The sequence below is a fragment of the Chenopodium album genome, chromosome 1, assembly GCF_948465745.1.
Source record: "Chenopodium album chromosome 1, dcCheAlbu1.1, whole genome shotgun sequence".
Taxonomy (NCBI): domain Eukaryota; kingdom Viridiplantae; phylum Streptophyta; class Magnoliopsida; order Caryophyllales; family Amaranthaceae; genus Chenopodium; species Chenopodium album.
In genome coordinates, this window is record NC_137834.1 from 9,096,845 (window position 1) to 9,109,538 (window position 12,694).

Sequence of the window (12,694 nt, forward strand, 5' to 3'; positions counted from 1 at the left end):
AGACAAGTACTTTCATTATTCAGAAACGAATAGAGGAAATTCCTAACTTATAGACCCATTACAATATTCTTAATATTAAAAATTTAACCTATAAATTAGGAATTTCCTATGTTCGTTTCTATCAAATCACAAGTGATTTTGAGGTGATTCAATTTGGAGGTGATAGCTAATTTATAGACCCATTACAATATTCTTAATATTAAAAATTTAATCTATTAAAAAAAAAAACATTTGGTACCTCCTCGCCACTATTTTAGCTAATGAGTAACCTCATACACACATATTAGGGATAAAATAGCATGAATGACATCCAAATTGAATCTATATATATGTGTATTCATTACGAAGAAGATTACATATTTACATATATAGTCCATCTGAACAATACTAAAATACAATTGAAACCTATTAGAGGTTGCATTACATATATAAAAAGTTACATATATATATAAAGATACAAACCAAAAATTACAATAGTAGACTAAATCTTGAACCCTAAGCTACTAGCAACAAGCCAAGCACTAAAAATTAAATCTAATTAAATTTTGAATACAATATTTTGTGTCCCTTAGATAAAGACAATCATTCAAATGATTAATTAATATTTAAAACTATATAATTAAAAATTATATTTGTACTAAAATCCAGTACTAGGCCTGCTAGCAGCTAAATTAAGATCTTGGTGATGGTATGAAAAATGCTGCTGATATGATGACATTGAGGTGCTACTACATTCCCCAACAACCTCTCTTTCATTATCATAATTATTAATATTCCTAATTTCTTGTTGATGTTCTTCCTCATCCAACTCTTCTTTTGCCATCTTTTGGGCTGATGGTGAGCCCAAGAACTGATGGGCCTCCGGCCCACAATGTCCCGTGGGACCTTGGTGGGCCGGATCAGGCCCCACCGAGGGGAGCTTCGATAGGAGGGCCTCGAGGCTGCTCATCGATGGGGTGATCATCCTCACAATGGGTGACTGGTGTTGTTGTTGGGCTTGGGCTTGGTTGTAGTACTCGTATTGTTCCATGAGTTGGGTGGTGGGGCCCATTCCCATGGGCCCTCCTCCGCCGCCTTGGTAGGCCCACATTTCGGGCGGGATCCCGTACCCATCAACGGGCCTTACAGATGGTGGAAACGCGGCGGAGGAGGGGTGGGGTAAGAGCACCCCCGGGATGCTCTCAATGTAGGTGAACTTCTTCCGAAGCAAAACGACGTAGCTTAAGTCCTCCACGACTTTGTTTAATGATCCAAGTTGTACCACGCCTTCTCGTACCGCTATCAAGGCTATAGTCTACATGAAATTCAAATATGTTTTTTTTGTAATGAAATCAACCAGTTTTGTTTACTAAAATTATGTACATATACAAATTTCATCTAAAAATAAATGTCATAATCATCATCATACTATAAAATTACCAAAACTTTGACTCATCAATTCCAAATTTTCTTGAATTTGGGGCATAAAATAGTATATGTATACATATAGTACTAATATTGAAAACGTAACGATACTGAAAAAGCTAATTTTGTTAGATTTTGAAAATCAACAAAACATACTTCCTCCTACCAAGAACTAATTGACCTAATTTTATTTGAACATAAGATGTGACAATTACCAAAATTTAACAAATATAGTATGATTTCAATAACACTTATTCCATATAAAACAATAAAAAAAGAATAATCATTTCGTCTAGATTTCTATACTTCGGAGTATTAGAATATTAATACAAAACTATCAATGTGATATTAATTTCGGACGCTGAGAGTATAATTTTGTCAATTTATCTAGTCGATACTACCTTCCCATAGAAAAACAAAAAAGAATAGCGAAGAGATGATAATACCTTGATACCCGACTGGAATTGAGCTTCCCAAGTCCTTGGTTGCTGTAAAATGAGATATATACCAATAATGAATCTTATATTCATAAAACTATGATATATATATATATATATATATATATATATATATATATATATATATATATATATATATATAATACAAATTAAACGAACTAATTAACAATAAATTAATTATAAAAAAATCTTAAACTTACCGCATCAGCCGAATTATGCCATGCAGACAAGAAGTTAATTTCTTGGTTTTCATTTGGTTCTTTGTATATCCATTTATGACTATGATCTGCTGCTACTTTCCCAATCAAACTGTCACATATTAAAACCATATAATAACATAAAATAACTGTATAATCTAGGGTTAACTATAATATTAATTGAAGAATGTTATTTAATAATACCATACCCTTCACCGTAATTATAAATTTCATGGGACATTTTGAAGAAAAGCTCAGGTTGTAATCCAGCTTGAAACTGCTGAAACTGTTGATCACCATAATTGGCAGTTGACGATGCTGATGAGCTCGGATAATCGCCGCCGCCACCACCACCATTGCCAGAGTTCATCTCAGCGGTGGTAGATGCCGAAAAATTGCAAAACCCATCTTCCCATACTAATATCCTGATCATAAAATTGACCAATCAATTATCACATATATCCTATATTATTGTATATATATTTATATGAAATATTATTTTGTGGACAGACCATATGATAATAATTGTAATAGTGCAATGATTTATGAGAGATGAATAAAATTGAATTACCAGTTTCTTCTGTTGCCTCGAGACCTATCATAAACTCCTCCATGGGTGTCCCATCTATAAAAGGAAAAAAGAAATAGTATATGAGAGATCGATTAAGCTTATGAATTTGTAGTTGTTCTCGTGTACACCTAAAGTAGTCTGGTAGGTAGATGTACCATAAAATTATAAAATGATCAAAGAAAATATAAAAATCCTTAAATACACCTAGTTTAAGGTATAGGTATATCCGAAAACAAGATAGAGATCGATGCTAAGGGTGGCCAAAGATGAGGAAAACAATAGTGAACTTGTTAAATTTGCTACTTTTTTTTTCCTTTTAGGAGAGAGAGAGAGAGACTTACTTGGGAGGAGGATAATTTCTAGGAAGGATCCTCCAAAAAACAGCATAAACCCATTGAGAATTGTCTTGGCAACATAAACTCCTCAAAGTGTATTGTAAAAGATGAGTCACTGCTAGTGGATTTAAATGTTCTTCCATTTTTTATTTTTTATTTTTTGAAAATTTATTTCTTTCTCTCTCTAGAATTATAGCTTTAATTTCTCTCTCTTCTTTTGAGTTGTTTGATTTTGGTGATTTTGATTTGGAGGGGGAATAAGTATGTAGTTGATCTCTATATCATATCCCCCTTTATATAAGGCTACCCCAACAAGAATATCTCACATTTATATTACTTGCTGTATCTCACTCTATTATTTTTACTTTATTTTTAATAGGCAAAAGGGATCAACAATTATAATCCAACTATTACAAAACGTGTGATAGTACTATCCATTAACTAGCAATCTAGCAACCTATCGATTATATTTTGATTTATAATCATATAGTATAAGAAATTATAATTATACTAACTTTTACTTTGATTGATTTACAGGTGAATATAAAAGGAATATTATATGGAGTATTTCTAACAAATCAAATATTTATTCTGTGTACAAAAAAAATGTACTAATTAATTACTAATACGGAGTATAAAAAAACTTGATCACGTATGTATAATAATGTATGTGGTAAATGACCAACTCAATCAAAAGTGTGTTTAAGTTTATGGTTAAAGCAATATAATGAAGCCCATGATTGGTTGTGTATAATAACACTACAAGAAAATAACCTTTTCGTAGCGATTATTTTAACCTTTAGTATCGATTGTAATTGCAACAAAAAGCGATTTGAACATGCAACCTCAAACTCTTATATTAAATGTTTCACCAATAAGCTATGACATATTTTATGTATTCTTTGTCAAACAATATTTATATATTTAGTCTTGAAAAGGCTTTTCGTATCGATTTTTAAAATTTAGTGGCGATTGTAAATGTTCCGATTTTTCAAAATTATATAAATGTGTAAAAATAGTGTTGATATGTATTATTATGTTTTCCGTATCGATTTTATATGGGAAAACCGTGGCGATTGTAAAAATAATACGACATCCTTAATTATTTCACAAACATACTTGCATATTGTAGCGAATGTACAATTGCTACGAAATAATCGCTATGAAAAGATATTTTTCTTGTAATGTAAGGAGTAAGTAGGGTCAAAACGTCCCACTCTCTAATAGCTATTAATGAGATAAATCACCAATAACCTTAATTTTGTTTGCCATAGTGATTTGTAATTTCGTATAATTGAGTGGATAACATTATTCCACACAAAAGGCTATTTCAGTTAAATGGTAAAGCAAAGTATGGACTATGGAGTCTACTCATTAATTAAATACTTATTAGAGCCTGATTACGTACGTGACCTGAAATTATGGACACATATTTTATTCAACATTATATGCTTTAAATCTTTAAGTATATACCAATTGGGTGTTGGTGTAGTGGTGATTGGGACTACACTTGGTAGGGAGAACTTGTGCTCGATCCCCCGCAACAACAATTGGGAGGGGACTGGAACCTAACCACCCAAAACTGATCCCCGAATCCGGATTAGCCCAAAGGGTGAACCGGGTAGAACACAAAAAAAAATCTTTAAGTTTATATCAAATTAATTATAAATGTATATTTTATAAGAATTGAATGAATTAAAGACTTAAAGTTGATATCACTATTACTTGCATAACAAGAATTGTTAAGTGTAACTTATTTGCTTGTAACGCTCACAAGAAGAAATCAATAACGAAATGTATTGTTATATTATGGCCCTATTCGACAATAGCTTTTCATGTATAGTTAGGTTTGATTTTTGACCAAACAAAACTCTATTGTCAATAAAATTCAGTATTAAGACACTTGTTTAGTGGTTTGGGTGAAACTAGCAATATTTTCAAATATGTCATTTTCTTAACAAATATTAATTTAATTTAGTAGCACGTAAAATCATATAACAGATATTAACAAATTCTCATCATGATTTCTTAAAATAAGAAGAGTTAATCAATACTCCGTACTTCACATGAAGAATACGTGAGACTATTATTTATGGCAAAATTATTTTTTATGATATGATACGTAGTACAATGCAAAAAAAATAAATATAGGATATGATTTGCAGCCAATGATAGGTCTCTCTCTCAAATTCCCGGTTCCCAACGACGGTCTACTCCCGTTGAAAGATTTACTCATGAACAACTATATCATCATTCATGCATCAGCCTTAAATTGATGGACTAAACCTTAATTTTCTACACTAAAATCATCATACATGCATCATCAACAACATCAAGAAACATCTATCCATGATTCTCATAATTTTATAAAGGTGTGAGGGAGCATGTATGGGATATTCTATTATACACTTGGTGTGTAGACTGTGAAATTAAATATTAAAGGAGGTGTATGTAATGTAGGTTTTTCTAGTCTTCTAGGTGCGATAATGACTTTGTTTGACAATTGACTATTGGCTGTTTAACTTGGCTTGTTTGTTTGACTGTTAGTATTGACTGTTGGTAGTGGTTGTTTGACCATTTGTTATATGTAAATATGTTTGGTAAAATCAGCTTTTAGTTGTTGGCTGATGAAATTACTAGTTACTCCCTCCGTCCCTAAATTACAATCCTCCTTTCTATTTTTGGTATTCCAAAATTACATTCATCCTTTCTATTTTTGGTAAGTTTTTTTTAGTAAATCAACTCTCTTTTTCTGCTTTATATTTAATGCTTTCTCACTCATCCTTACCTAATCTCACTCATAATCCTTGTGCCAAATTACAATGAATATGATTGGTTAAAAATTTTCAATTAGGAGCATATGTGATTGGTCCTTTTTTTTTTTTTTTTTTGCAAAGGATTGATGACATGTCATGAGTAATAACTAATCTATCTTTGTACTTCCCATTGAATTATCTAATTATTGTTATTTGTCTTATTCTTTCCTCCTTATTTCCCGTGTAAATTTCCAAAGAGAAATGTAATTTAGGGACGGAGGGAGTATTAAGTAAGGCTAAAGAAGAAATATGTTTAATGAAAGCCAAAAACCAAAACCAAAAAATTAGTAAGACTAGTTTTTTTATTTTTGGTGAAAAAGTCGGCTTTTCAGCTAGCTAAAAAGCAATTTACCAATTTATTTATTTTTTTTGGCTATTTGACATGGGAAAAAAAAAATGCCAGCCAAAAACCATTTACCAAACAAAGTCAATATGTTGGTGTGAGTGTGTGACCGGGTAAGATATGTGTTGTGTGGTTGTATCATTTTTATGCATATATATATATATATATATATATATATATATATATATATATATATATATATATATATATATTGGAGGTGTTTATTTAGGGCATGTTCTCATTAGATTATTTTCAGTTCAATTCAGCTCTTAATTTCCTTCTCTCACAAAATATTTATTTTAGTTCAGCTCAGCTCTAATAAGTTCAGTTCAGTTAAGCTCTAATAAGTTCAGCTCATTTCAATCTATGAGAACAGACCCTTAGTGAATACAAGAGATTATTTGAGCATTCGTCCTTGAAAGTTAGAAATTAAAGTTCATGTATAACACGAACATATTAGGTATATAACTTATTGGACAAGGTATATTACTTATAGGACATTGTTTAGTAATGGTTGGCATTTTGAGGTAAAAAAAGTTTTGTGAAAGTAAGGTAAATACAAATAAGTTGAGAAAAGTTAGAGTTGTTTTATGAGGACATTATTTGAATTTAGCAACCAATTACAATTAATAAGATCAAGTAATTATTAACCTTATTTTCCTTACATAGTTAAATGTACTAGTGAACTTACTATTTATTTACCCCTAGTCTCTTTAAAATTAGGAATTAGTTAGATTACAATTGAAATATTATTTTAGCCCTGTTGTCCTTGACATGGTGCACAACTATGAGCTAAAAGTACTAGCAGACAAGCTAAATTAAGTAAATAATTATTTACTTAGGCCCTGTTCTTTTGAGCTTCTGGGCAGAGCAGAGCAGAGCAGATTTCAGCAGAGCAGATTGAAGCAGAGTAGAGTAGAGAAGGGTAGAGCAGAGCAGATTGAAGCATTTATTTTTAAGTACTATTTTTAAGCAGAGCAGATTGAAACAGAGCAGAGCAGAGCAGAGCAGAGCGAGCAGAGCAGCTCTAAAGAACGGGGCCTTAATGATCTTGAACTAAAATTGTCTCAAATTTCGTTTCAAAAAAAAAAAAAAAAGTCTCAAATCTATAAATATGGAAGAAATTATTGAACTTTTTGTATGATAACTAATGATGTATATTATAGACATACATACATACATACATACAACAATGTTTCTATGTTACTATACATGTTAGTCACCTTGCTTAATCCAATTATTAAACTATAAATCTAATCAATCATTTGTAAAATTTATGAGGTGACGAAAAAAGTTATTTGTGTATTATTCATCTGTTATACAAAAGTTTTAAGAAAAGATAATATCTTCGACTTACAATGGCTAGATTATTGGTAAAAAGGCTTAGTATATATGTATGTATGTTCCTATAAGTTAATTATATGGAAGATGATATATGGGTGAAAGAAGGCAATAATAATGATTGAAAATTTGGTACAAATTAAAGCATTTGGTTTGAGTTTCTTTGTCATTATATTGCACCTTCTTATCTTTAAGTATACCAAATTAGTGAATTACACTTTTTTTCCTATATTGAACTTTGGCTTCAGAGGGAAGATTATTATCTCCTACACAGTCAACAAAACTGTTGAGACACCAACATATGCGGTAGAAATTAAAGCTTTCATAATACTATATATTTTACTAATAATAATACTTGGTATTTATTTTTCTTCTTCTTTTTTATTTGTGGCTCCTTTTTAATCTTATATTATTATGCTTTACAACTGCAAATATCTTTTGCAAAAGAGATAGCTTGCTTCTATATATTTTCGCAAAAGAGATAGTTTACTATTATTATTATAATCCTCAGTCCTTTTTGTTTGCTCCAATTTTCTTTTTGATTTGTTTTTTCTGTATTTGCCTTAAATGCATAACTTTCCTCTTACTTTCATTATATCACTCATAGTAAGACTAATTTAGTTACACATCATCTTATTTCATCGAAATAGATAGTATAAAAATACCAAAATTTTTGTTACGGCAAACAAAAAGGAACAAAGGGAGCAGGATAATAGTAATCAATCAACAATGAGATAGGTAGGATCCCAATACTTGCTTGTAGGACAATTGCTCCTTTTAATTCCTTTATCACACAAGTACCTCCTGACACAAATGGGCCATTTGGTTTGGGAATACCATACATCTAAAATGGGTCCATAACTTTCTCTGCCCTTCAAAGAAAAAGTCTGTGCATTGATTATGATTGTTAAATTGTTACTGTTTAGTACATTACTCTTTCAATCTTGATTAGTTCTAAGGAAGGTGAGTGTATTTTGTGTGAGTTTGGACCGCTAAGTTGTTGCTTGAGTTCCTACACTTCTTAGGGACATTTTCTAAGTATTGATTTGGGATACATTATGCATCTGAATCCGGATGACTTGAAGTAGGCTAACATTTAATGCTACAAGGTTATTACATTTAGTACAATTAGTTTTACGACGGGACCATATATGATGTGCTCAGCTTGTTCGTGTAGCCATTCTCCTTTGGCAAAGTTGGCTTAGCTTGCGCCTGTAGATTTGTTAAAAATTCATCATCGTTAAATTTCCTTGTTTATAAACATAAACATATATATATGACACACTTCCTTATAGACATAAACGTTACCTTTACGCCTTTGAGGTCAAATTTTGAATGTTAATTTCCATTCGAATATAATGACCCGGGAAGTATTTATAAATAAAATTGGTTACAACATTGATTTTCAAAGCAAATAGTTGTCAAATATACACAAAAATCAAATAAGCAACACATCAAATACACTTTTATTTTACAATAGAGTTTTTCTCATACACAATATAATATTGTAAAGTTACAATAAATATTTCCACCATCACCTTCTCATATTTTAAGATATAGTAACGTCCTCCTTCTATTGGTTTCTTTAAGACAAACAAAAGTAAGCAATAATCCTATATAATAATATAAAGCATATAAGTAAATTTAAATTAACCAAAACCCTAACGTATGGATCACATGAATGTGATTCATGCAATGGAACGGTTAAGGATCACATATTATAATTCATACAAAGGATCAAAACTTTGAAGAAAAGTGCGTGATATAATTAGCTAGAAATTAAATCTTTCTCTATGTTAGAGGCTTGTGTTCAAGCAATAGAAACATGTAGAAGGTTATACCTTGTTATCTATAGTTGTTATCCTCTAAGATACATTCAAAATAACTTCAACTATTGTTGTTGATAATTCAATTGATGCTAAGCTAGGTTATGCTAAGATAGGTTTAGATAAGAAGAAGAAAGTTAATTAAGCTAAGTTAAAATAAGTTAATATCAATAAAAATAAGTTTTTTTTTTTTTTACCAATATAAGATGTGGAGAACTGAGCCTTATTTTGATGCTAATTGCGTGTAAACCTATTGCACCTTCAGAGTAGATGATAATGACTAAAAAAAGTTATATTTTATGAATATAATATTGTTTAGAGATATTTGGGTGCGGGGGTTTCTTGATGAAGCAAGCAATGTGTGGTTAAGATGTGTCTAAGATCCAATAATAGTGAATTAATTTTTAGTACCTACATATTACAAGTAGGACAATAATTTCAAACAATTGGAATGATTATATATTGTTGTGCATTGAGTCCACCTATAGAATATGGCTAGTATTAGAGTACTTACTCCTTTGTTCATGATCGATCAAACCTTTCACTTGGACTCTTTTTTGACAGACAATTTTGTATGTCCATGCACGGTGATGGTAGGAGTACCAGATTCATTATAAGAGTTGTGTACTCTTCATGTAACCATCATTAGGTATAAGGATCAAATTGACTAGTATTTCTTTGTTATTTCTTATCAAATATATAATATATCACCCTAGTACCATGTATGTTAGTATGTTACACTGTACGATTAATAAGAGACTTGCAAAATTTTAGAGAGGCACTCAAATGATCTAGTATGAAGAAGGTTGATAATAACTCTTACATACTCTCTTAGTGCATAAATACTGGTGCTTATACACGGAGTACTATTTAGTATGTCACAAAAAGTTACCAGACCACATTTACTTACGGCTAGGAGTATAAGATCATCCTATGCTAAAGATTGGCTACTCGCTTATTTATGTTTTTTTTTAAAAGTAACCATTTCAAACAAGTATCATGATAAATATTAGTGTACCCTTTCACACCATAAATTATCCTGTTAGGTCTTTTCTCGTAATATTAAAGCACTAATTTAACAACGACGAAATTGATTATTTATGCAAAACTGAGCCTGAAACTCCGTACACAACAATACTTACGCTACTCTGCCCCGAAAGCACACCAATTAAAAGGTATGTATGAAAGGACAATATGCCAACTAATTACAAATTAAACTAAGGAAGTAATTAAGTAGTATTAGGTTTTACATACTACAAACACCTTTAATTTGATGAATAGAATAATAATAACCAAGTAATGGCATATATGTGGTTACATATTATGAGTCTCTATCTTACTGTACATGCAACTGTGGGTAGCATGATGACTACAAGAAGAAGGGGCTTTCATAGCATTCATTTCCTGTTACTGCCACCACCACCAACTGAAAGGAAAAGGATTTTGGACAGGCAACACAAACATATAAAATACTATATCATACTATATATTTTTACTCATTAAACTCTAACTTTGACCAACAATTTTATTTTTATTGTTTTTCCCTTGAAAGTGACAGACATTGCTTTCGTCATTATTTCCTCCTTTGGCTTCTTCTCTTAGATAGCAACCTTTTAGTCGCATAGTCAAAATAGAACAATTGAAAAAAATTATAACGAGGATTGAAAGAGGAAAAAAGAACAGGTGAAATTTTATACAAGTGTGGAGTATTATTATTGCAATGTTTGTGCATGGTCCCCTTTATAGCAGAGGAGTTATAGACTTATAGCCAAGGGTGAAAGTTCGATTTCATGACCCATTAAGTCATTAGAGAATACGAATTACTCGTTTAATCAAGTCTATTAGGTTAGTATTCCACTTGAAAGTGAGGGGTGGATGAGATTTGAGAACATCACCTTTGTATCACTCTCACTCTTGATAGTGGAGTGGACTATCTCAACCAAAAGTTTAACCTAATGGGTTGAGTTCCAGAAATATGTTTTTTTTACTCTATCATCTGTATAGAATAATAGAGGGTCATAAAAACAATAATTTCAAAAAATTTTAATTTTTTGATCGAGTCGTACTTTTAGGTTATCACTCTAACACTCGTTAAGATCAAATTAAATTATGTGATAGAGAATATCTTATACTCCATAATTCTTTAAGATTATGTAAATTTTTTTTTAATATTCTTGGAACTGTTTTTGGTTTAATGCAACCTCTACCATTTCAACAATATCTTTCTTTTGATGCAAATACTTAAAATTTGGGAAGTGATGTCTAATCATCTTATAACTAATGACAAAACAATTTTTGAAGTGTCTTTAAAAAAAATATAATAATTCATGTGATGTGATACTAATCACTGAATTTTCATAAACACGTATTTGAAACTTTGGGTTCAATAGAGTATTCTTTCAACACCTAAAATGAGCAAATGATGAGAAATTACTAGTCTTGCTTATGCTTATTTCCTATACTCCCGACATAAGTGTCAATACACGACTTTGACCATTAATGTTTGTAAATACATTATAGTTTCAAGTATAAAAAATTGATATGTTAAAAATATACATTAAAACTAATCCAAATATATTTTATATGACAATAGATGCTTTTAAATAAAAAATATAGTCAAAATAAGTACTTTGTGTGTGGTAATGTACAATTAAAAGTTGTATTATAAATATTACTTGATCTAATTAATAAACTAAATATATGGGTTGTGTGCTTCAAAATAAAAGTATTGTAAATATTACTTAAAATTTAACTAATCGATAATAGAGCTGAGATAAATTATTATATTAATTTATCCTAAGGAAATGATATCATTTTCTAAACTTTCATTTCACTTTTTTTTATATTCTAACCCCCAATGTAATTCCAATATATGTATGAAAGGTAGTTTATTGGAGAAGCTCATAAATTGATCATAGATAGGTTTTTTTTTTTTTTTTTTTTTTTTTTTTTTTTTTTTTTTTTTTTTTTTTTTCCTTCCTTCCTTTAAAGAAAGGATATTGAGAGATGGTATTGGTGCCTATTGTTTGGTCGGGGGATATGTTTTATTATGGGCATTATGATATTATATAAATAAGAACATACCATGTGCCATGAAATTTTGTTGGGATTGCAGAAGTTTGGTAACACATATATAGAGATAGTGTAGTGTAAATTCTAAAACTATTAATTACAGGAAACAAAGAATGGCAGTATAGTCTTGGTCAATATCACAAGATGATATGGAGTGGGATAAAATGCTTCTCCATTCTCCCTATATTCCCATTTTAAGATCTACATATGTTATGGTGGAATCTTTGAACATTTCCCTCTTTACCCAATATGTATATATGTGACCCTTTTGTAATCCTTTTGCATTATTAGACTTGTCGTAACATTATCAGAGATAGATTTATAATAATTT

The 12,694-nt window shown here is 30.5% G+C and overlaps 1 protein-coding gene across 1 annotated transcript; it reads right to left on the reverse strand.

Moving 5' to 3' along the window:
- Positions 1-391: 391 nt before the first annotated feature.
- Positions 392-3,222, reverse strand: LOC145557801 (uncharacterized). The gene is made up of 6 exons (XM_081619004.1): positions 2,972-3,222; positions 2,631-2,684; positions 2,269-2,484; positions 2,063-2,171; positions 1,851-1,892; positions 392-1,294 (listed from the first exon to the last, which is right to left on the reverse strand). Exons 1-6 carry the CDS (start codon positions 3,106-3,108, stop codon positions 638-640), a joined length of 1,215 nt encoding a protein of 404 aa, XP_081475130.1. The 5' UTR covers positions 3,109-3,222; the 3' UTR covers positions 392-637.
- Positions 3,223-12,694: the final 9,472 nt, after the last annotated feature.

Excerpts from the sequence above, each read along its gene's own strand:
- LOC145557801 (XM_081619004.1), bottom strand. The coding sequence starts at position 3,108 with ATGGAAGAACATTTAAATCCACTAGCAGTGACTCATCTTTTACAATAC. Across the intron at positions 2,685-2,971 it reads AGAAATTATCCTCCTCCCAA|ATGGGACACCCATGGAGGAG; the intron begins GTAAGTCTCTCT and ends TTCCTTTTATAG. Across the intron at positions 2,485-2,630 it reads CGAGGCAACAGAAGAAACTG|GATATTAGTATGGGAAGATG; the intron begins GTAATTCAATTT and ends TTTTATGATCAG.